General features: G+C 34.4%; 1 protein-coding gene across 5 annotated transcripts in view; it reads left to right on the forward strand.

The window, feature by feature from the left end:
- mys (position-specific antigen beta subunit myospheroid) overlaps positions 1 to 24,250 on the forward strand; it is a 76,192-nt gene that overhangs the window by 34,159 nt on the left and 17,783 nt on the right. For 2 of the 5 annotated variants that reach the window (XM_085957861.1, XM_085957864.1), the window contains exons 2-6: positions 5,764 to 6,061; positions 7,571 to 7,729; positions 12,249 to 12,477; positions 17,432 to 17,516; positions 21,420 to 21,590. In XM_085957861.1, the coding sequence (XP_085813987.1) occupies positions 5,770 to 6,061; positions 7,571 to 7,729; positions 12,249 to 12,477; positions 17,432 to 17,516; positions 21,420 to 21,590 (936 nt within the window). In that variant the 5' untranslated portion in view covers positions 5,764 to 5,769. Of the gene's footprint in view, positions 1 to 3,286; positions 3,863 to 5,763; positions 6,062 to 7,570; positions 7,730 to 12,248; positions 12,478 to 17,431; positions 17,517 to 21,419; positions 21,591 to 24,250 lie in introns of those variants that run through there. The other 3 variants (XM_085957863.1, XM_085957865.1, XM_085957862.1) reach the window with 2 other exon arrangements.

The following is a 24,250-nucleotide window of genomic DNA, read 5'->3' on the forward strand; positions in this document are numbered from 1 at the left end:
TTCGTCAGTTGTTGTGGTAACACCCGCAATGGTTTTTGAATTAGTACAATTATCTTCTTCTTCTTCTTCTTCTATTCGTATGCGTTTCTATTCCATTCATCCGATTGCAATAAAATTTTCGTCAGTAATTGTGTCAACACCCGCGAAGGTTTCTGAATTAGTACAACCATCTTCTTCTTCTATTCTATCTTCTATTCGTATGCGTTCCTATACCATTCATCCGATTGCAATGAAATTTTGATCAAGTGTTGTGCTCACGCCGCAAAGGTTTCTGAATTGTTACAACTATTTTCTTTTTCTTCTATTCTATCTTCTTCTATTTGTATGCGTTCTTATATCATTCATCCAATTGCGATGAAATTTTGACCAGTTGTTGTGAGTACGCCCGCAAAGAGTTCTGAATTAGTACAACCATCTTCTTCTTCTTCTATTCGTATGCGTTCCTATACCATTCATCCGATTGCAATGAAAATTTGACTAAGTGTTGTGTTCACGCCCGCAAAGGTTTCTGAATTGATACAACCATTTTCTTCTTCTTTTTCTTCTATTCGTATGCGTTCTTATACCATTCATCTAATTGCGATTAAATTTTGACCAGTTGTTGTGCGCAAGCCCGCAAAGGTTATTGAATTAGTACAACTGCCTTCTTCTTCTTCTTCTATTCGTATGCGTTCCTATACCATTCATCCGTTTTTTTGGATCCATCCGGAACTTTGGTGAGTTGTCGTGCGCACGCCTGCAAAGGTTTCTGAATTAGTACAACCATCATCTTCTTCTTCTATTCGAATGCCTACCTACACCATTCATCCGATTTCAATGAAACTTTGGTGAGTTGTCGTGCGCATGCCCACGAAGATTTCTGAATTAGAAAATCATCTTCTACTTCTATTCGTATGCGTTCCTATACCATTCATCCGATTGCAATGACATTTTGATCAAGTGTTGTGCCCTTGCCCGCGAAGGTTTTTGAATTAGTACAACCATCTTCTTCTTCTTCTATTCGTATGCGTTCCTATACCATTAATCCGAATGCAATGAAACTTTGGTGAGTTGTCATGCGCGTGCCCACGAAGATTTCTGATTTAGAAAATCATCTTCTTCTACTATTCGTATGCGTTCCTATACCATTCATCCGATTGCGATGAAACTTTTGTCAGTTGTTGTGCGCACACCTGCGAAGGTGTCTAAATTATTATTATATAAAATACAAAGTTTGTTGTTTGTTTGTTCCATCCAATTTTGATTTTTTTTTTACTACATATTAATAACATTAATAACGTTTTCATATTTTGGATTCGATTTTAATTTAGTGTTCTTATGTTTGACCTTTACTCCTATTAGAATTATTTTCATATTGCCATATTGTATTACAAAGATATTTTAATATTAAAAAAATAATTACCTATTATTATTTTTCAAATATCTAAGATAAATATAACCACGAAGCGACCCTGTGCGAAGCCGGGTACTTCAGCTAGTACTGAATAAATATGATAGAATACAGAAATGTCATTTTCACACTTCATATTGATTTCCATAGTGACGCACGTACAGTGGCGCACCCAGGATTTTATATTGGGGGGGGGCCCAAGGAGGAGAATGTAAATTAGTCTCATAGGCTCTTTTTCTTCTTCTCGTTTATCGGTCTTTTGTCTATTACCTACACCATGGTCCCCACATCCTGAAACGGGCCCTCAGGCTAGGATTGGCGGGCCCCCTACCTACCGCCAATTAAAGGCAGTGTGAAACACTACATAAAGTTTTTCAAATTGTGTTTTAGTTCAAATTAAGGGTACTTATACAGTGAATTATTGGCGATTTTTAATAAATCTACTTTAATAATGGAGCTGTCGTGTATCGACACATGACTTTTTTTACTATTAAAGCTAATTTATGGTGTGTGTTTATCTCACTTATCTGGTCAACCCGACACGCCGGGCCCCCCACAGCCCCGGCCCCCAGGCTAGAACCCTGTCAGGGAAGCCATGACCTACACCACTCCGAAATTCGGGTGGACACCGAGAATTTTTTGACAGTTCCATTAAGGATTGGGTTTTTAAAAAACCTGAGATTAGTGTTGTGTTAGAAATTAAAATCTAAGAAATTTTCCTAAAAGGTGTTTAAAATCATTCTGATAATTTTCATGTTTGGGGGGTGCCAGGGCCCTTTGGCCCACCCCCTGGGTGCGCCACTGCGCACGTATATATTAATAATTTAGTTACTAGGACCCACTTAGCAACCAATAATAGTGAGTAGTAAATATTACCTACTGAAATATCTACAAATTTAAAACGGATCATTAATTTATTTCTGATGTTGGTGTGTTCTTCAAGTTTCTACGACAAATTTAAGTGTTTCTAACTAACTTATCTAATCATATTTATGTACCTATGCCAATTATGGTAAATTTGCGGTTTACTTGTAAGACCTTTCGTCATTCCGTCTAAGAATGATAACATAACCGATAAGAATAGTATTTTCAGAAATTAGTATTTTTAATATTAAAAAAAATAATACTTATAAAAAATATTGTTTCGCCGACTTACATTTATGCAATATTTTTACTATTTTTGTTCAGTAGATAATTATATAATAGTTATGTGCGTCTTATGTTTTTTCTGGAGTTTCTATAATGTTAAGAGTTTTTTTTTATTTTCCGTCCAACGTTCCGGCAACGTAGGTCTTACTTGATTCCAAATGTATCGAATTTGATTTTTTTTTCTCGGCTCACCAAATTTTCATGTATTACGAAATTATAGTAGATACTTCTCACCAGATTGTAGTAAGCAAATACTGAAATTATAGCACATTTGGCCTATTTTTAATGTAAAAATTAAATCTGTCGGCAAAAAAAACGTTTTTTTCTTATATTCAAAATTATAGTATTTTAGGAGTAGGTACCCACTATGCCTTTTTAATATCGTACATGGGACGCGGAACAAAGTTATAGTACAAATACTTTAATATTAATTATAGTACGTATATTCCTGAGGTACCTAGGTACCTAATGGAATTTGTGGATACTAAAACGGGGCTTAAAATGTGTCCAATGGGAGTCGTCATAAAGGACGGTGTCAGTATCTATATTAACGATTATTTGTAAATTTGTGTGACAGCACTTTAAAGTCAAATGTTTTATTTTTACCTTTGAGACGTCATGCATTTAACTTTTTATCAATAAAAACTTGTTTAAAATTATCTCCAATGTCATTGTATCCGCTATGAGTAAACCGAAGTTTTATTTTTATTTAGAATGATATCAATATAATTTCTGAGAAGCTGCAGTGCGTGTCGTCATTTTTAAGATGGCGTTCTGACTCATTAGTTTCACTGCAAATTACGTTGATTTTTTCATTCGTATACTGATACTCGTATGAGGTTAATAAAATCAGTTCAGTCGATTCGGGAGATGTTGCGAGTTGTTCGCTGATGCTTCGATCGGTGACTCCCGACTCGACGCTGTCATTTGAGTCATTTCTAAACATAAACCGCGTACATGTTTGCTTTTCTCAACATTTTATTTAAAAATAATTCTTCCGCAGTTGTACAGCCGTCGTCGCTCACCTAGTTCCAACTATCGTCGGAAGTATAAAAAAAATAAACAGTGTGTCAAAACAACAGAAAAAAACGCTCGTCAGATCATAGGAAGTTCGTGTCCACTTATAATTTTGTGTCCAAAGAGTCATAAAAATAATACATATTGCGTAAAGTCCGATTCGTGTACCAGTGTGGGTGTTTGCCAGTGTAGTAAAAACAATGTATGCATAGGTGTTAGTATAAAACAGGTGTCTGTGTACCAATACTTACGTGTGTGTTGAATGACTTCATTGAAAGCGAAACCGTATTATAATTTTTTTAACAGGTAAGAATCTAATTAAGTGATTTTCTGGGTGAAATTTTTAAAGTAATATTATTCTAATTATTGGTGAAATCCATTTTTCGGGAAGTATCATTTAGATTCCAATTGGATTGGTTTTGTTGAAGGTTTTCAATACCACCTGTTGATAACGTCATGAATGGTTCGAGTGGGGGGGGTCTGCTTACTCATTTTATGTATTATTCACTGGCAGGAAATATTAAAATATAATAAATGTTTGTATAAAATTATAATAAAATTGTCCACAGGTATAATTTAGTTTTATATAATATTGCGAAAAAACTAAAAAAAACATTAAAATTTTTCTCATATTGTATTATTATATTGAGAGGGTGTTGTCCGGTTATATGAAACCGTTTTCTTTGCGTGTGACGCACACTAGAACTTCCATTTATTATTACTATTCACTTTCTATTCCTATGAAACGTTATCATCATCTTGCTTCTCAGTACAGCTACACAATACTGTTAAGTAACCATCTTTTCTACTAAATTATCTAAAAATATTGACCATTAACTTTGTATTTCGTACAAAAACTATATTTCAGCAATACATACTCGCAACGTTTGCTCTTTCGCCCTAAGCACATCTGTAAAACTAATATTTACCCACTTCACGTCTTAAATGCTAACTCCTTTATTCATATGTCGTCTATCTTACTCTAACACATATTGCGGAGATTATGCGCGTGCTGAATACTTTCTCACTCGCACTTACGGTTAGTTTTTGTTTTCGGGTTTAAGTAGTCCTCATTTTTCCTCATTTAAGATTGTATAAATTTGCGAACTGAAATCATAACAACATTCCACAAGACCACGCATCATTACTTTTATATAGTAAAGAAAATCCTCCAAATACCTATGGCAACACTTATTCGTTTATCAGTACATTTTTTGCACATATTATTTTAAAACAGTATATTATATACAATATTCATCTGTTTATGGATATATTGTGTATCTTGGTTTTATTATTTATGTAGTTTTCTTGTGTGCTGCATTATTAATACAATACATGACTTTGAGCCCCCCTTCCTGGCCCTAGAAGTCGTACCACACTAATTTAATTCTGCTGACATCATTTTTTTAACTGTTGCCATTCTTGTACTTGCAAATATGTGAATTATTATTGTTTATTCAATACTAAATATTTTACCAATGATATTAGAAGAATGTTAGATTCTTTAATAATGATAATACATAGCAAAGAATTTAATCTGCTAAACACGGGGCCCTATTAGAGCATGCGTGCGGGGTCCCTAGGTATGGGTGCAAATATTATATTTTTTATAAAAAACTTTTTTGTAATCTTCTATGATAGAATTATACTTAATAATTAAATTGTAACAAAACCAGGTACTTACCTAATCAAGATATTTTGTTGCCATTTTCTCGGAAAATAATAAAAATTTATCTTTTTCAGTTACAATTAATAAAGACGGCAAAATACTCATGTCGATTTATTGTTTGTTTTTTTTTGCAATGGCCGAAGTCACCTAGGGAGTGAGGCACCCTAGACTGTGAGACCCGATTGAACCAGGGCTGATTAAACTCCATTGAAGTATAATAATATATCGTCACTGTTCTGGCAGAAAACACTAATTCGAAAAAATGATATATTGAGTTAGTACCAAAATGTTCCTTATTTCAAACATTACCGTCTGGAAACCTTCTTATTAAATAAACAGTCTTTATTTTAAAGTCATCATTTTTACAATTATTTAATAAACTCACAATGATAGACCATCATTTCAAACATTTTAACAACTTCAAAGTCAAATTACTCAAAACTAGTATTCTCCAGTTAGTGTGTTCTGCCAGAACAGAGACGATATGATAGTATGTGATATGACATTCAATAAAGTGAGGTAATTTTGTCATTTACAGCAGAAGATGGAGCCTTCACACGGCCTGTTGCGGCTGACCGTGGTGTGCATAGCGGTGTCATTATGTGTCGGCCAGCGACCTGAGAAGCTAACCCTGCAGAATCCGTGTTTGTCCAAGAACACTTGCCACGACTGCATCCAGACTAAGACATGCGCGTGGTGCTTCAAGGAAGACTTCGGGGACAGGCCTCGCTGCTTCCAACCCAGCATGAGTCTATCCTCGGACAGCTGTCCGGAAGAGTACACCTTCAACGAGAGCAATATGATTACTTACGTACAAAACGATGCCCTTTCCAAAGGTAGGGGTTAACTTAACTATATCTTCATTTGGCTTGCAACACTAAGAATTGGTGTATGTTTAAATTCTTAATGGTGGACGGCAGTGGTGAAGGTTGGAGGTAGGCAGATGCAATTTGCAGATGGTGCTGGTTAGTTTTTTTAAATTCAATTAAATCCTGCCTAAACCAAACCGCAATAGTTTAGGTATGCTATGAGGGATTCGACAAAAATAGTGTACACTTTTTTTAGTCATACTTATTCTGTTTTTACTGAATTATGAAAAGGTGTAAGGTGTGTTGGTTATTTTTTTTTAATTCATTAAGCCACGCATATACCAAACCGTAATCAATCAAAATTATTCTTCTATCTATAAAATATCTGAAATTATGTATGGTTTAATGGTATAATTTTAGATATTTTATAGACTTAACAAATATTTTTTTACTATTATCGACTATGGCTTGGATTGGGCAGGGTTTAATTGAATTTTAAAAACTAACAAGCACTGTCTACACATCATAGTCTTAGTTCAATGAAAACAAATTAGACAAAGTTTTGTGTGCACTATTTATGTCAGATCTTAACATCCTACCTCCACCCTTCGCCACTGGTGGAGACGGTACCCTAAAAAGATCGAAAATTAATGGTTGCTTGTAATAGTCTATTGTGTTGAAAATCTATCAGAAAGGTATGATCGCCATCGGCAGAAAGTTAATTTCATACAATTCTATTTGTTCCAAAATTTAGATAATGCGCTTTCAAATTATTCTTTTGTCATCATGCTTATGCATATTATACATTTATACCCCGTTTACACGTGCATGAATTTACTGCTGACAGTACGTATTATCGCGTAGTAGTATGTACGTATTACAGTTGCAAGATTGCATGCATGAATCAAAAAAAGTTCAGAAGCTTCTGACTTTTCATGCAACAGTTGGGATATTTTCAATCTGCGCCTGCACAGTAGAACGATAGTGGCGGACTTGCCGGCAAAAAACCAACTACATTGTGGAGAGACACATTTTGAAGTTAATCTATTTTTACGACCTGTCAAATAGTACCATAAAATGACAACACCGTGTCTTGCTTACTCTTGAAGAATGAGATTGGAGAGGCAGTCAGTACTTTTATGTGTAAACAGTTATTGTCACGATAGTTTATAATACACACTATTGCTGCCAGTAAATCCATGCAACGTGTACAGGCAGGCGCTATTAAGCTAATTTTTGCGATCCACAGTGGCCTAGTTGGTAGAGCGGTCGACTTTGAAGTGGTGAGCAGCGAGTGCAACCATGCTGCTGTCAAGAATGCATGTTCTTTTTTTGAATGTCTGTTTGAGACAATGCGAGCGGGCATGGAATGTCTAACAACGATTCCTCATATATGGTCTGCCAATCAGCAAAAATGTTTTAATTTTTATGTTATTCATTAAACATTGCTTAGCAAAATATGTTTGGTAAATCTTTGTATCACACTTTGTAATCCATTCGTAATTTATTTTAAGTAACTAAGCATTCACTTTCCAGGTACATATAGCCAAAGCGGTTTTGGCAGTGCGTCTGGGGGCAGCGGGATGTCTGCGAGTGGCGGGATGTCAGCAGGCGGTAGCTACGGAGAAAGCGGTTCTGCTCACGCTGATGTTGTGCAGATCAGTCCCCAGAGAGTCAGCCTTCGCCTCAGAATAAGTAATACAATTATACCATCGTCTTAATATATACAGTCGAACTTGGTTATTACGATCACGGAAATAGCGAGATCTCAGATGTAATGAGGAAACATTCGTTGACATTTTAGTTTATGATTTTCTCCTTACATTTATTCACTTTTATAACGAGCTACTTCTCAGGTAGGTATACCGAGCAAAACTGTTAATGTGTCGATCGTTTAAAAACAACATTTTCGACCCTAAGCAATAAAATCCGACCAGGAAGTTAACTAGACCGATGCCGCAAATCAGTAGGTACCTACACTTCAGCACTTCATTACAATAAACAACTTCTTTTGTGGTGTATGAATGCCATGCTTGTTTCGGGGATTTTTACGATGGGAACGTGGCGCGAAAAATGTTATATAATGATATAACGAGTAATGCTTATAACGAGCAGATTTATTCGGTCCCATCTTCCTCGTAATTACCAAGTTCGACTGTATATACTTATTATCACCAACTTTGCCATTTATTTGCCACGTTATTTAATAGTGAGGAAATTTGATTGCGTTGGTGTACTTAAGGGGGAGAGGCATAGAAATTCATTATCAAATTAAAGCTTTAAACATATTTTAATCGATCGATACCTATCTAAATACAATGGGAAAAATAAAATATATTTTTTTATTTCAAAGAGAAAGCGACAAATTTGAAAAAACGGCTAAAAATAAGGGTTTTACTAAAATAAATATTTATTGTTCCAAGTAATTTCTTGAAACAAAATTATCGATTTAATATTGTTTAATAAGTTTTCTTGGAACTGGCATATCTCTTTTGTCAATTAATTATAGTTTTAATGTTTTTTTTTTCAATCTAAAAACAATCGATTTTTACCAAAAATAAAAATGTATTTTATTCGGTTATTTTTCAATAATTGCATCAAGCGAAAACGTGGGCCTGTTCAATATATTTTTCTTACTTTTTAGATATATTTAACGTAATATTTTAATTTATATTTATTATGTTATTTACTAATTTCAAATTAAATACAGTCGTCAAGGACGTGCTGCCTCTAGCGGCAACAACGTGCGATACCGAAATAACTGTCATCTGTATTAGATTCTAGTTCGCATGAATAATAGGTACCTACCTTGTATGTAGATACATGCGGTTAGTAGGCATGCACATGGTAATATATTTTATTACGAATGGTCTGAAACAATTTGAGAAATTTATGTTAGCATTTACATTAAGCCGTCTTCTCATTTGTTTACTTGTATATTGATAAAATAAAGCAAACATTCATCAGTCAATTTAAATACACTGCTAGCAACGCTCCCTCTAATTTTTCTATTGCGTGTGTGCGGATCATCAACGCATTTGAGCAGTGGCGTAAATAGGGTTGGTGTCACCCGTCAGCCGGTGTGGTAAATTTACACCCCCCCCCACAAACAAACACATACAATTTTTCATTAAAACTTATATTGTTAAGGTAGCTACCTATTTATTAATTTCAGCGATTTTATATAATAATAACACCAACAACGATAATTTTTGAAGTACCTACTTCAATAAAAAAAATAGGAAATAAAGAAAAAAAGTAAAACGCCCGATCTGGTCACACAAAAGCCAATTTGTTGCATTTAGAAAATTTGCGGCGTCATACTGTCAACGTGAAGATGTTTTTACTTCCTTAGATAATTCATAATTATCAGCTTTGTATGAGCTACCAAAATTTTTAATTTTGCTTATGTGTTCCTTTCTTTCATGGCCACTCTTGACTAGTCATATAAATTCGGTTAAAGCACACTTGAGTGCATGGCAACCTCAGTTTGCGTAACTGCTCCTGAGACATTCTCAGTTATAAAAAAGCAATTAGACGAAATAATGTTCGCGCTTACGTAGTAGGTAGGTACAAGTTAATTTTCCTGAATCATCTCATATGAAAAGACATACATATCCTGAAAAACTATCGCGTTTGATATATTATATGCATTGAATTCTATTACCATTACTTCAAGTGAATGTGAACGCGAATTTTCGCAAATGAATCTAATTATTACCCCAATAAGCAGTGGCGCACCCAGGATTTAATATTGGGGGGGGCCCAAGGAGGAGAATGTAAATTAGTCCCATAGGCTCTTTTTCTTGTTCACAGCCTAATTTATCGTTTATCGGTCTTTTGTCTATTGCACTCGGTGTACCTACACCATGGTCCCCACATCCTGAAACGGGCCCTCAGACTAGGATATTTGGTGGGCCCCCTACCTACCGCTAAGATTAAAGGCAGTGTGAAACACTACATTAACGTTTTTCAAATTGTGTTTTAGTTCAAATTAAGGGTACTTATACAGTGAATTATTGGCGATTTTTAATACATCTACTTTAATAATGGAGCTGTCGAGTATCGACATGTAATAATCAAAAAATATATTGCACAATTATATAAGTAATTGAAAATGTTCATGGCCATGAAGTGTAATAGTGCCGCAGGCGACTTTTTCTACTATTAAAGCTACTTTATGATGCGTGTTTATCTCACTTATCTGGTCAACCCGACACGCCGGGCCCCCCACAACCCGGGCCCCCAGACTAGAGCCCTGTCAGCCCTCCCCAGCCATGACCAACACCACTCCTGAATTCAGTTGGACACCGAGAATTTTTTGACAGTTCATTAGGGATTGGGTTTCTAAAATATTGTTTGTTTTTTTCGTTTTTTTCGAAATTTTTGTGTTAGAAATTAAAATCTAAGAAATTTTTCTAAAAAGGGTGCTGGAGAATTATTACAAATCATTTTTTTGCCGTGTTTTTATTTGTCTAAGCCCAAAGGTATAGTTTATTGGCTTTCAATTTCAATGTTTAAAATCATTCTGATAATTTTCATGTTTGGGGGGTGCCAGGGCCCCTCGATCCAGGGCATATCGACTTGGACACTAAAGACGTACCTAGTGCATAACGATTAGGTGGCCAATCGATATAATTAGCATACTATTTAAAAGTGGTAATTAAAAAGCAATTATCTAATCAGCAGTCAATGTGTTAAGTAATTAACATACCTACTTAATATATATTCATCGAAAATAAAATTGACACAATGTTTGTAAGTAGCTACATAAAAAAAACATTACTTATAAAATATCTGCAAACTAAATAATGTCAAAATTAATTATAAAATTAATTTGAGATATACCTATTCAGATTTAAATAATTAGATCAGTCCTTATTTGGTTTTACTTAACCAGTTTCCAATATTTGTATAAGTAATCAGAAGTATTTACCTACCAAAAATAATCTCGACTGGCATATTTATACCTAGTCACAAATTAAAACTGGCGCAACATTGCTTGTTTGCGATGGTCCGAGACCACAGAAAAGAAAAAAAAATATTTCTGAGTTCCCTGTCCGAGCCAATTCAGCCAGCATTGATATATTACTAGGTAGGTACCTGCGCGACTGACAGATGCTTTCCAAATAAACCCTGCAGTCTGCCTGTCTACATATTATTATTACCTACGTTTTGTGAATGCCAAACAAAATAAATTATCAACACATTCGACGTACTGTTTTGAGTCCCTATGGGTCTATTCTATTCAGATGTTAGGTATATTTTCTTATGATGAGAATAAATTATTATTATATTTGGGTATATTTAATTATTTTCAAATCACCAAACCGGCTGTCATCTTCGGATTGTTCTAATAATGTATTGATAATATTTATATTTTTACTTAGGTAACCTAATCATTATTTTCTAAGAATGTGTTGTAAAATAGTCTATGACGCCATTTTTATAGAGATCATGTGTATGGTCTAATGATTCCATACCTAATTAATTATCTTCATTACTATAAGAATGTCAATAATTCACAGATTGTTATCACATATAAATATCATTACACAATATTATTATATGTATATATTTTTTTAATATTACTATAAAATCCAAATTCTAATACAATCCAATCCATTCCAATTAAACTCACATAAGTAATTATTATAAGGTACTACCAGGTCGATGGTCCACGTATATTTTTATAATAATCTGACAAAATATAAAAAAAGTCCGATTGAAATAAAATGCAAAAAATATATATACCATTGTTTAAATAATAACTGTAATTATATCATCTGTTTTTAGATTTTTTATTAATATATAATTACAGTGACATCTAGATAAGATGCCTCGAAGATTCATTCAAATTGGATTGTAATTGGAATTAGATTCTGATATAATTTTGACCTATATGCTTTGTAATTTGGGGAATAGATGGCTCTATGAGATCGAAACTTTTGATGACATCCCCCTTAAAAGGACATTCTCAATAAATATCTATCTATATTAAAGGATTTTTAAAAAATGGGTCAAATAGCGGTATTGTAAAATTATTGCTGGCAAATAGCTCTACAATTTTATTATTGTAACTCCATTTTGCAAATACCGTGAGTTATGGCAATTCATTCTATGAGGGTAGAGCTGTATTGTATTCTCATATAATTTCATATCTGGCTTTATCTTTGACTGGAACTTATTTGATTTACACCGTTTGTCATCTTAGATGAAGCTCATACATTGAGCGTGTCGTACGCGCAAGCCGAAGATTACCCGGTGGATCTGTACTACTTGATGGACCTCAGTAAGTCTATGGAGGACGACAAGGAGAAGCTGTCCAAGCTGGGAGACTTGCTGGCCGAGTCCATGAAGAACATCACCTCCAACTTCAAGTTAGGCTTCGGCTCTTTCGTCGACAAGGTCGTCATGCCGTACGTGTCCACCGTGCCCAGCAAGTAAGCTCATCGCTTTCACTTAATTATTTATTAAGACGACTGATGTGTTAATAATGTTTTGATGAGTATATTCTAGTATATTTAATATCGATCTTTTCGGCTCTGTTTGTCTTTGGCGTGAAGGAAATTTGCATTAGTATGGCAATGTCTACAAAGGAATACTGAGAATGGTGCGACCTCAATGTGATCTGAACTCTTGTTAAGGCCATACCTCACTCGAGACTCTTAAGAAATGGAAATGCTACCATGCAGTGTTGCTTGTAATTCAATGGACTGCAAAACTGTACCGACTCAACAAGAGGAAATAGGAGGTGGCCTAATGAACAAAATGCAATGATTTTTCCAAATAAGTAAGCGGTATTTTTCAGCCTCGTCACCCGATTGACATTAACAATGTTGAGTTGAGTCTACTCTACTCTCTCTGAATTAGTGCATTTAGTAACATATACAGTGGAATCTCGATTTTACATGCCCAGAATTCATGTACTTTCATTTAATACATTTTAGTACATTTGATTTCCGGTTTTACATTTTAATCTTCCTTGTTTTCCGACGTCGACGTCCTGTTTGCAGTGCCCGAGATCAAAATTACCCAACTATTGTATGAGTTTGTTGTTTTGTCTTTCTTTGTCTCAGCAAAGAAAAACGTCAGTTCAAAAGAAAGGGGACATTCTCGAAAAGGTGAAAGAACACGTTGACATTCTATGCTCTAAACCAATTTTTAATAAAAAAATTATTTATTTCTTACAAATCTTCCATTAACCTCAATTTACTCATTTACTTTTTATATCAACCAAATGATATAGATAAAGTTTCTCTGTTATCAAAATGGTTTACTCTTACCTTTTTCACAAGCTTTTGCGATTTCTCGCGGACCGGTTGGGAACCACTGCAGAGAAAAGGTGATAATTTATTATGATCTAAGCGCCGGCTAGACGCTCATACTTTACCACAAGCTTACCTGCGCAAACCAGTTTGTATAGGAGAGCCTGTGTGTATGGACGGGAAAACTGTAGCTCGCGCAAACCGAAAGCGCTGTAAGCGAAAGTAATTTGCACAAACTATACCGCGCAGGCGAGTCGCTGCCGTCTAGCCGGCGTTTCGAGACAGAACATCGATTATAAATTGTGTGATGTTAGTTCTGTTTAGTGCTGTAATATTAAACACTGTGACAATGCACCGACTATCGGTAACATCTTCAGTATTCTTGATCCTTCCATTTGAGCGAAGAAATGCTCTGTATACTAAATGCGACATGTAGAGATCTTAACGATGGCGATTTCTGTTTAGGTTGGTGAAGCCATGCGATCTTTGCGAAGCGCCTTACAGTTACCGTAATCACATGACTCTTAGTTCAGATACCAAATTGTTCTCCGTAAGTCTCTCATTTTGCCATCAACAGATTTTACCCGTATTCGCCACTCCTCACCCCGTCCCTTATATTACGTACAAGTTTATACTATACTATACTTTCAGGAATGCCTTCTGTCAATAAATATTATTGTCTTGAATATATTTTACAAGTTCTCAATCCGGACGGTGTTCCGCTCGATATATTTCAACCGGTATAATTAAGTCAAGTCAAGAATTCAGTATCGTCATTTTGTCTGTTATCATAAATAATTAGTTTTATCTTAAAATTACTTTTGTTTATTGGTTGAAATATAACCAGCCAAATGCGGTCTGTCGTCTAAGACCCTTTATTTTTGGGTCGTAGCTCTTGGTGAAAGTATTGAATGTGTTCAGTATATTATTGCATTTGAACTGTATGCATTTTTTATTTATTCTTTTATTGATTAAGTATATAAGTATTTTTTTATAGGATTTTAGACCTGGGAGACTTGTCACCTATTGGTATATTAGATTGAAAACTATTATTATGATATTATTTATTATGTATTATTCGGAATGTGTTGTTCAAGTGCTCGATATGAGGCATTTATTTCCAAAAACTAGTGAGTTCACATAAATTGTCAAAATCCAACTAAAAATACCTGTATATTCAATAAGTAATTTCCCACAATATAATATAAGAATGAAACAACAATTTGACTGCTGAATTGTGGACATATTCTGTATTTGGAAATAAGCACTTCGTATAAGTCATTCAATGATTCTTATGTTGGAATTTGTGTAGATTTTTGAATGGTAGGTATTTCACTTGAGTATTTTTGATAATCAGTAGACAAATAATATCATTTTGGACTGCATGTTTTTCTTCGGGTATTATTTATTACGTAATACACGTAAATATTATTTATATGTCCACGAATGTAGTAACATAATATTAATTGTTTTAAAGGGAAAAGTTTTTGAATTAAATTATACGTGTTAAAAATTTAATTGAGATTTTCTAAACACTGCAAATAATGACAATATCGTCTTGGATTATTTGCATTATTTTTTACATTAAAAGCTCATCAAATGAGTCAATTTTAAATATGACAAGTTATGAGAACCACATTCTACATCTAATAGAATTGAATAGTGAAATATTTCATATTGCAGAAGCATAATAATTTTATTATTAGTATATACAGTCGAACTTGGTTACGAGGAAGATAGGACGTTACTCGTTATATCAGAGAATAGCTATTTTTAAATGAGCGGTCACAGAACACAAAAAGTCGCAATTCAAACAAAAATACACATTTAGAATTTTTCCCCGAAACAAGCATGGCATTCATAACTACAAAAGAAGTTGTTTATTGTAATGAACGCTTCACGACCTCACAAACCTTGGATTTTTTACATGGAATTTCAACCATATGCATATGGATACTTTTTCAATATTGTCGGCAAAAACACCAATTACGTAGGTACTTAGACACTTAACTAGTGTCATAAACGTAATCCGACCCCAGCGGCGTCCTGTCCGGTCGGATTTTATTGCTTAGGGTCGAAATGTTTTTAAACGATCGACACACTAACAGTTTTAAGAAAATTTTTGATGATATTTTTGCTCGGTATATCCGATAAGTAGCTCGTTATAAAAGTGAATGAACGTATGGAGAAAATCATAAACTAAAATGTCAACGAATGTATCCTCATTACATCCGAGATCTCGCTATATCCGTGATCGTAATAACCGAGTTTGACTGTATATATATTATATTTCCATCAGACCTCAAAACCAGTATAAAAGTACTCATGACTTTCAGTTATTTTTTATTGTATTTAATTTTTGGGCTCACTGTGTTTTATTCCTTCTACTTTCTTCCGTTGTCACATTTATACGCCCAACAGTACACTCTACCATACTATCTCTTAAGAATGGCCTCCGGAACGAGCCTGAAATGTCAAGGAAAGAAGACTATAGTGGAATACACAGTGATAGTCCAAAAACATGCTACAGTAATTTCTGTCTTAGGGCAGATGCATAAAATATTGCTGTCAAGTTAACTTATCTGTAAATCGTTACACATGACTAAGAGGCCATCCATAGACTGAAATTGTATACGGTTTAGAACAGTGTGCCATACTAAACTAATGATTTCTGTTCATGAAAATATATTTTCTCTAAGTTTGCAAGTAAGTGTATGGTATAAACGGATACGATCACATGCTTATAATATTGTGAAAATATATTTCCTCGAACAGAAATCATGTAGAGTATAGTTGAATATTTTGACAGTAGTCACTTGAGTCACTTGAGTTTCTATTGTGTCATAAAGAGTCGCGGTGCTGTCACTGAGTTGCCCATTTCAGCTGTATAAGACTTATGCATCTGGCCCTTATAAGGCAAAACCAATTCTAAAATTTGTTTCAATACATCAGTGATTAACAAATATATAATAATTTATGTTCTATAAGAGTTTGTGAAGAGAAAAGTGAAGAGAGCCATCGAGAATACAAAAATCAGGAAACAATGAGCCTCGATAAAATTCTCACAGATTTTTTAATTATATCTTACAACCGATGAGTCATATCGTCAGATTCAAATAAATCAACATTTATCACAATATCTAAAAAACTAATGCCAATGAATGTATAAACACTAACCATATTATGATTAATTTAATGAATCATGTTCTGAAAATATTCCTGCGCATGCAGCACAACCGAATGTATTAAAAACTAGGGAAAAATAATACATGCAAAACGATTTGACTTTCACAATGGGCTAAGGATCGGAGAAGCTCTCTTTAGTATACAGGCTCGCATACAATGAGCGGAGATGTCAACTTGGATGTATTTTTACGTTTCATTGATTTTGAAAAAAGAATTTGAGAGTGATCAAAGTAAATGTAGTCCTTCTCGGACGGTACAGTGCTCATTGCCAACAGTTAGGAAGGTTTGCCAATACTCTTTGATAGTGTAAAACATGAGTATTAGCGAGACCCCTATAGATGACAGAATCTGCTAAGTGAATGAAGTGCCGTTAGAGAGAGCACATTCCATTATATACTCAAGACTCTTGACTATTGCAACTGTAATATATAGGTTCGGTAATGAGAATGGTAAGATGCTATGTATTTTCAGTCCTACTATACGGAGTGGAGGCGTGAACATTCACAGATATAACGCTCAGAAATCTAGGAGCTGAATGTGAATAGAATTTGTATCAACTGGAAGGACAAAGATATGATTGCTGAGATGATGTTGAGGATGAATAAGATCAAAGAAATAATCAGAGACTTAAAAACTAAAAGGTTGAGCATTCTTTAGCCACATCATGCGGCGTCCCGAAAGACATCAACTGCATCTTATCATTGAAGGGAAGAAAAAGAACATTCCGGTTCAAGAATCTCAGTGACTGGTTTGAGCTCCATTTTTAATTTGCATTTTAAAATTTATAAAAAGGGTTACTGGAAAGTTTCTAAAATTCAATGACAGACAAATCATTGTTCTTTTGATCAAAGTAGTTTGTAAAATGTCATGATTTTGTGGTCTGATTTAATATCTTGTATGTTGATTGTTATTGAGCATGTGGGTAATGTGCGGGACTGTTTAGTTTGATAGAGCCGTGCCCGCAGTGTGCTGCACCCTACGGTTACCACAACGTCATGAAACTTGATGTAGATACATATAAGTTTGCTGTAAGTCTATTTAGGCCTATATATTTTGCTTTTCGAGTAATGCATCAGTTTTTTTTTATATTAACATTAATATAGTTTTGCCTGCTAAAGCTTTGGTATAACTAATCGTTGACAAGAAATATTTAATTGTTTGTCTCATTCGCTGTCTATGAAAAAGAAGATATCAGTTTTATATTATAATAACCAACCAATAATTTAGAGATTGTCTCTATTTGGATAATATGAAAATATACTATGTATAATGTAAAAATATATACGTATATTAAATCAAATATTCTATTTATTCTCAGTATTAATAAAATGTATATTGGATTGTAGATTGTACAAGTGGTGTCTTTTAGAGATATTACTATGTAAAGTATTTTAGGGCCAAATGTTTACAATTGGAATAAAGTAAGACCCGCGTCGCCATGTATCTTCGCCATTAGTGATCCACGTATACCAAAGTTCTAGTTGGCAAACTTATAATAATATTTGTACATTTGGCATATTAACAATTTCCTTTCTATTTTAATTGATAATACGACAAACCATAAAAATTAATACTATCAACTGAGGGTACTAATTGGTTTTTTCCATTTGAATCTTTTTTGTGACCACGGTTTCGCCTTTGTATGATTATGTACTATATTTATAAACATTGCAAAATTTGCACTTCGAATAGTAATTGTTTACTTGGTATATAGTAAAATCTTTTCACGGGATCTTATAATGTATTTATTTGGTATATTAATGGTAATTAACTATATTTTGTGTCAGGCCGCTAAAAACTTATTCAATTCGAATTGAAATTAAAATTTCTGTATTACCCTCAGGTGTTAGTATTATTTTTATGTTTTGTTTATGGGTATTATGTTAATTTAAAAAATAACAAATTTAACGTATCCTTTCTAAAAGTGTAATATAAATATTTATGAAACCTAGGACCGATGCGTATTGTTACATATTTTGCTACAGTCCATTTTACATCTTTACTATTTGAATTTCTTCTACTACTCCAGTGCATACAACTGCTCTAAGATAATATTCGGTACATAATGTAGTTGTTACTTTACTAATTGAAATGGTGTTTACATGGTAGAACTCCATTATAATAGTTTTTAAAATAAACCTTTTTGTAAATACTATAATAATTGGGTTATTTATGTTGACGGCTGTCTCGGGCTGTGGACCCATCCGCATGACACTGAGATAAATAATTTTCTAAACTTAAAACTAAATACATGTAGGTCACAAGACATAACAGCCGTTACATAAATGACTTTTATTTTAGATTCAGTTTTGTTATTCTGTGTCTTCTTTATTTGTGGTTGGTGTTCGGTGTTTGGGCATTTGTTCGCGTGTTTGTTATTTGCTTACCATTAAAATGAGCACTAAAAACATTTTGTAACATAATTAAGTTATTTAAAAAATATATTCTAATATAATAAAATCATCTTTTCAATATTGTTAATGCACTTTTGTATGCCTTATGTTTATTTTGTTATAAATTTACTAGGTTATGTTTTTTATTTGTCGCTTTTTCATTTAGTTTTTTTTATAAATTACAAATTTTAACTTACTATCATACCCTCTTTTTAGTGCATGGATTACTGCTGACAGAGAGTAATTCAGAAGCTTGCGAACTTTTATGATTCATGCATAGAGACTGAAAAGTTTAATGTGAGGCCTGGCGGCGCCCCTCATGTTGTATCTTATCTATGGTTTTCGATTTCGAAGTATTGTGAAGTACTGAAACGCGAGAGGAGGGGATCTAGTTCTCCAAGCTACCGCACATCTTATACTTTTCGCACTGTACAATCTTGCCAATTGCAGGATAATACATGTTTACAGTACGTTTTCTTGTTATGGCTGCGATATACGTATTATTGCTGGCAGTAAAGTAAATCCATGCACGTGTACGGGCATTATAACAGTGACCATCAAAGTAATACAAAAATATAATTATTTTATATATCACTTTTTGTTGATTTCATATAGACAATATAACTAACTACCCATATTCAATCCTAATTACTAATCTTTAATATTAATTAATATAAATGATTTTATGATTTTAAAAAAAAACAGTAATTTCTGGAAAATTAACTGGATAATAAATAAGTGACTGCAATTTATTCATTGGTTTTTTGGTTATATCTCCCTTTATTTAATGAGAAGACATTTAAAATATTTTTGCTCTTCCTTTCCATTTTTCTGCTACTGTATTTATTATTGCTGTTAACTATATCCAGAATTTTATTTTTCCATAGACTATAATTTATATTTGTAATTATACATTATAAGAGAATTAGTTGGACTGCATTGTGCATTCATAAATCGAGACATTTTTAGGTGACGTACTGAGATAATTCTGTGTGCGAAGTGAGAAAAGTTGAAAATCACTACTTTTCGAGAGAGACATAAGTAACCATTAATCGCTTTATATGAATAATTGTTATTAATCGAACCTAACCGAGCATATTCAACTAATTTCTAAGTTTTCAGAGCTATCTACTATTTCCAATCGCAGACAGAATTACATCGGTCCATGTAGCTCATTTTGGTCAAAAATTATATTTTTATTGAAAGACGATTTTTGGGTTATCACTGCGTATTATTCTTCGTTCCTCCACGTTTCAGGCTCACTGCTGAGGCCTTTTTCTTGAAAATGACCTCTGCAACGAATTCGAAACTAACAAGGACTTCGGAATTCGAAAAAACTAAGAAGGACAAAGAACACGCAGTGGCAACCCAAAAAGCTATTACGATAATACCAATATAATTTCAACAAATAAATACTTTTTGACCAAAATGGGCTATCGCAAACGTCTCAAATGATATATTATGTTGGTATTATTGAATATCGACATCAGCCGCTTCTTACACCCATAACATGTCTAATCAATCCGTTAATACATATATACCAGGAATCATTATTTTGTTTTGGAGAGTTTGTTCCATTTCAAACAATTATGAAAAATGAGTCAACTAGAGTCAACTCACATTTTGCAATTTTGTCATTTTTTAGTTAAATATCCAAGTGATTCAAAAGGCATTAATCTATATAAAGAAAAATAGTTAGGTATTAAAAGTCACTTTAAACCATTTGGAAATCGTTAACTAAGTTGACTGTCGGTGTCATAACTTACATTTTTCAATGAATAATGTGAGTTCTGTCACCAAGGCCTTTTTAACCAATCAGGAAGCTCTATTTCTCATAGTGTGCTGTGTCTGCAGCCTTAGGAGTATTTATATATTATATATTTAAATGGACTCACTCACTCATTAATATTTAAGGGAGTTCAATACCTTTCTTCTAATCACAAAAAACAGGTGTTTTTTTGCGATTATCTCAAAACTCGATTTTTATAATATAATATGGGTTTATGACTCAAATAGTGGTTTCGTATTTACAAAGTTTTCATGATAGAATGATGATTAGCTTTAAAGTGTCATTTCTTAAAACTATGCAATTGGTTCAACATCATCCCAATGGGTACCTATATAATATAATATTTTTTATTTTGAGATTTTACTTGCAGTTGTCAATCGTAACTATTTTTTTTTTGACATGCCGTTTGATATGTCAATATTTTACGTAAACCAGTTCACCTTAACCTTATAATCAATTTTATCATTTATATAACTTATCTGAATAATAAGTAACGATACCATTATGTCACGACCTATAATTTTATTCATAAATGTTGTTTTGCTTTCTTAAAACAAATAAACAAAGATAAAATTATATTTCTACGGATAGATTTTACACGACATGACACTTTGGTACAATTATCATTTTATTTTATCAAACACCTTATTTTATAATGCTTGCAAATAATACATTTTGGGAATTTAAAGGGCAACTTGTAAATTGCACAAGTCCATTGTGTGTTATTAAATTTTGTACGACTGATATAGGGAGAAGTGCGTAATGCGTCTGTGTCTGGAAATCTGGACGCTCCGGAGGGCGGCTTCGACGCCATCATGCAGGCGGTGGTGTGCCGTCAAGAGATCGGCTGGAGGGAGAAGGCGCGCCGACTATTAGTCTTCTCAACGGATGCTGGCTTCCACTACGCCGGAGATGGCAAAGTATGCGCACCTTCATGATATTTTATTCCTATGAACACTGTATTAGCAATCTTTCATGGAAATTCATTCACCATTTTGTGTTTGTTGAGCCGTAATCAACTAGGTAGAAAGTGCCAAAATTTATAATTGCACCTGCTCAATGCTCAATGCCCAATATACATTTATGACAAGATATAACAATTCACAAAAAAAGAATGAATTTTATTGCGTTTAGTGACTATGTTCTAAAAATTTTCCATTAAGTACTTAGAATATTCTTTGATTAGAGGAAAAGTCCGATTGTCGTTGGTTTAGTGACATCTCAATTCTCTAATCAATTCTCATGTGTTATGGAAAAATTAATAACAATTATGGCATATGTGAGAGACTTTTTATATAAAAAAATATAAATTCTACTTTAACAAATTTTTGATGTACTTTGTGTATTCGAGAATTGGAATTCTGCATTATTTTCATATAAATATGTGTAATGAGAATGATGCAATATTGAAGCGGCCCTCGTAGTCCAGTGCGGGGACTCCAGGTTGGCTTTCCGGTGAGGTCGCAATATATATTTATGTGATTTTCTTGACGCCTAGGTATTTGTGATTGTTTCAATTCTATTACTACACTACTGTCACTGAGCCTCATGGCCTGTTTTAGTACTAAAAAGAAGATATTCGTCAAAATTGTGTAACTTCAAAAACGCTACTTTACGGGAGAGATAACATTATAGTTTCGTGTACAAATCTGCGGCTATGAGGTTAAATCATCCATGATTTAACATCATCATCATCATCAGGGGCGCGACAACCCGGTGTGGGTCCTGGCCTCCAACAGCTCCCTCCACCTGTCCCTATCCAGTGTGGCCGCTTTCCAATTTGGTACCCCCAGAATACGGCAGTCACTGGCAGCTCCATCCAACCAGCAAATCTTTAGCCTCCCTCTTCTTCTACGTCTTATTGGATTGCTGGACATCACTCTCTTTGCCGGTTCATTGTCATTCATACGGTGCACATGACCTAGCCATCGCAGTCTCCCAATCTTAATTGATTGAACTGCGCTGCAATCTTCGTACAGCTCGTAGAGCTCAGCATTATATCTTCTCCTCCAATTGGTGCCATCCCTGATCGGTCCATATATACGGCGGAGAATTTTTCTTTCAAAGATGTTCAGGGCTCGTTCATTTCGCACAGTTAATGTCCAGGTTTCCGATGCGTAGGTGAGCACTGGCTTTACAAGTGTCTTGTAAAGAGTGCTTTTAGTTCGACGAGATAGTAAGCGGGACTTAAAATGTCTTAACAGACCAAAGTAGCATTTATTCGCAGACATGATTCTCTTGTTGATTTCTTCTGTAATATCATTATGTCGAGTTACAAGAGATCCAAGGTATATGAAACTGTCGACCGTATCAAACTTGTATGCACCAATATCTAACTTCGGTGCGACTTCTCGTGGTGTGACATAGACAGGCATGTATTTAGTTTTTGCCTCGTTTATTTGTAAACGCATTCTTTTGGCAGAGGTTTCTAGTGCTGTGAATGCCTTTTTCAGTGCCAATTCTGATATGGCAATGATGTCGATATCATCAGCATACGCCAGCAGCTGCACAGGCTTAGTAAATACCGTGCCGCTGCCAAGGGCATCAATCTTTGCATCCCGTATCGCCTTTTCTAGCGCAATATTGAAAAGAAGGCATGCCAGAGCGTCACCTTGCCTTAGGCCATTCAGTGATACAAATGGCTCGGATATTTCCGCTTGAAGCTTTACCCGGCATTGTACTGGTGTCATTGTCATCTCTACAAGTTTAATTATTTTCGTCGGAATTTCAAATTCCCGCATTGCTTCGTATAACCGGTATCGATTAATGCTATCATAAGCTGCCTTAAAATCGATGAACAGGTGATACGTGTTAATATTGAATTCAGTGGTCTTTTCTAGAATCTGCCTTAGAGTGAATATTTGAGTAACACATGATCTCCCTCGTCGAAAGCCTCCTTGGTAGTGCCCGAGTATTCCTTCTACAATGGGTTCCAGTCGCTGGAATATCAGAATCGACAACAGTTTATATGCAGAGTTAAGGAGTGTCACCCCTCTGTAGTTACTACATTCTAGTTGGTCTCCTTTCTTGTGCAGGGGACAAATCAGCCCATTCTTCCACTCCTCTGGCATCTTTTCTGAAGTCCATACTTGGTGGATTAGGCTATGTAAATGTTTGAGTAGGCTTTCTCCCCCACATTTTATTAATTCACTCTGTAGGTTATCTATTCCAGGCGATTTGTTTGTTTTTAACCTTGACATGGCACCTTTTACCTCATTTAATGTCGGTGGTTCTTCGTTATCATCCATGCCACTTTGTACTGATTCCTGGTCATGAGTATTAATGTTAGTGTTGCCGGCATCATTATGGGGGGTATTTAAATGTTGATCAAAGAAACCCACCCACCGGGCAAGAATACGGTGCTTTTCTGTGAGTATCATGCCATTGTCATCCTTGCACATTGTGATATGAGGCTTGAAACCCTTCCTAACATTATTTATCTTTCTATAGAACAGCCGACTTTCTTGGGCTTTATAGTGTACTTGGAGTAGGATCATTTCCTTTTTTAATTCCATGATTTAACAATGCTACATTTTTTATAGTAGGTAGATATTTACAACGGCCATTAGATTCAAAGTCA

This window comes from Rhyacophila brunnea, unplaced genomic scaffold (assembly GCF_057557595.1).
Source record: "Rhyacophila brunnea isolate RB1 unplaced genomic scaffold, BYU_Rbru_1.0 scaffold_7, whole genome shotgun sequence".
NCBI lineage: Eukaryota > Metazoa > Arthropoda > Insecta > Trichoptera > Rhyacophilidae > Rhyacophila > Rhyacophila brunnea.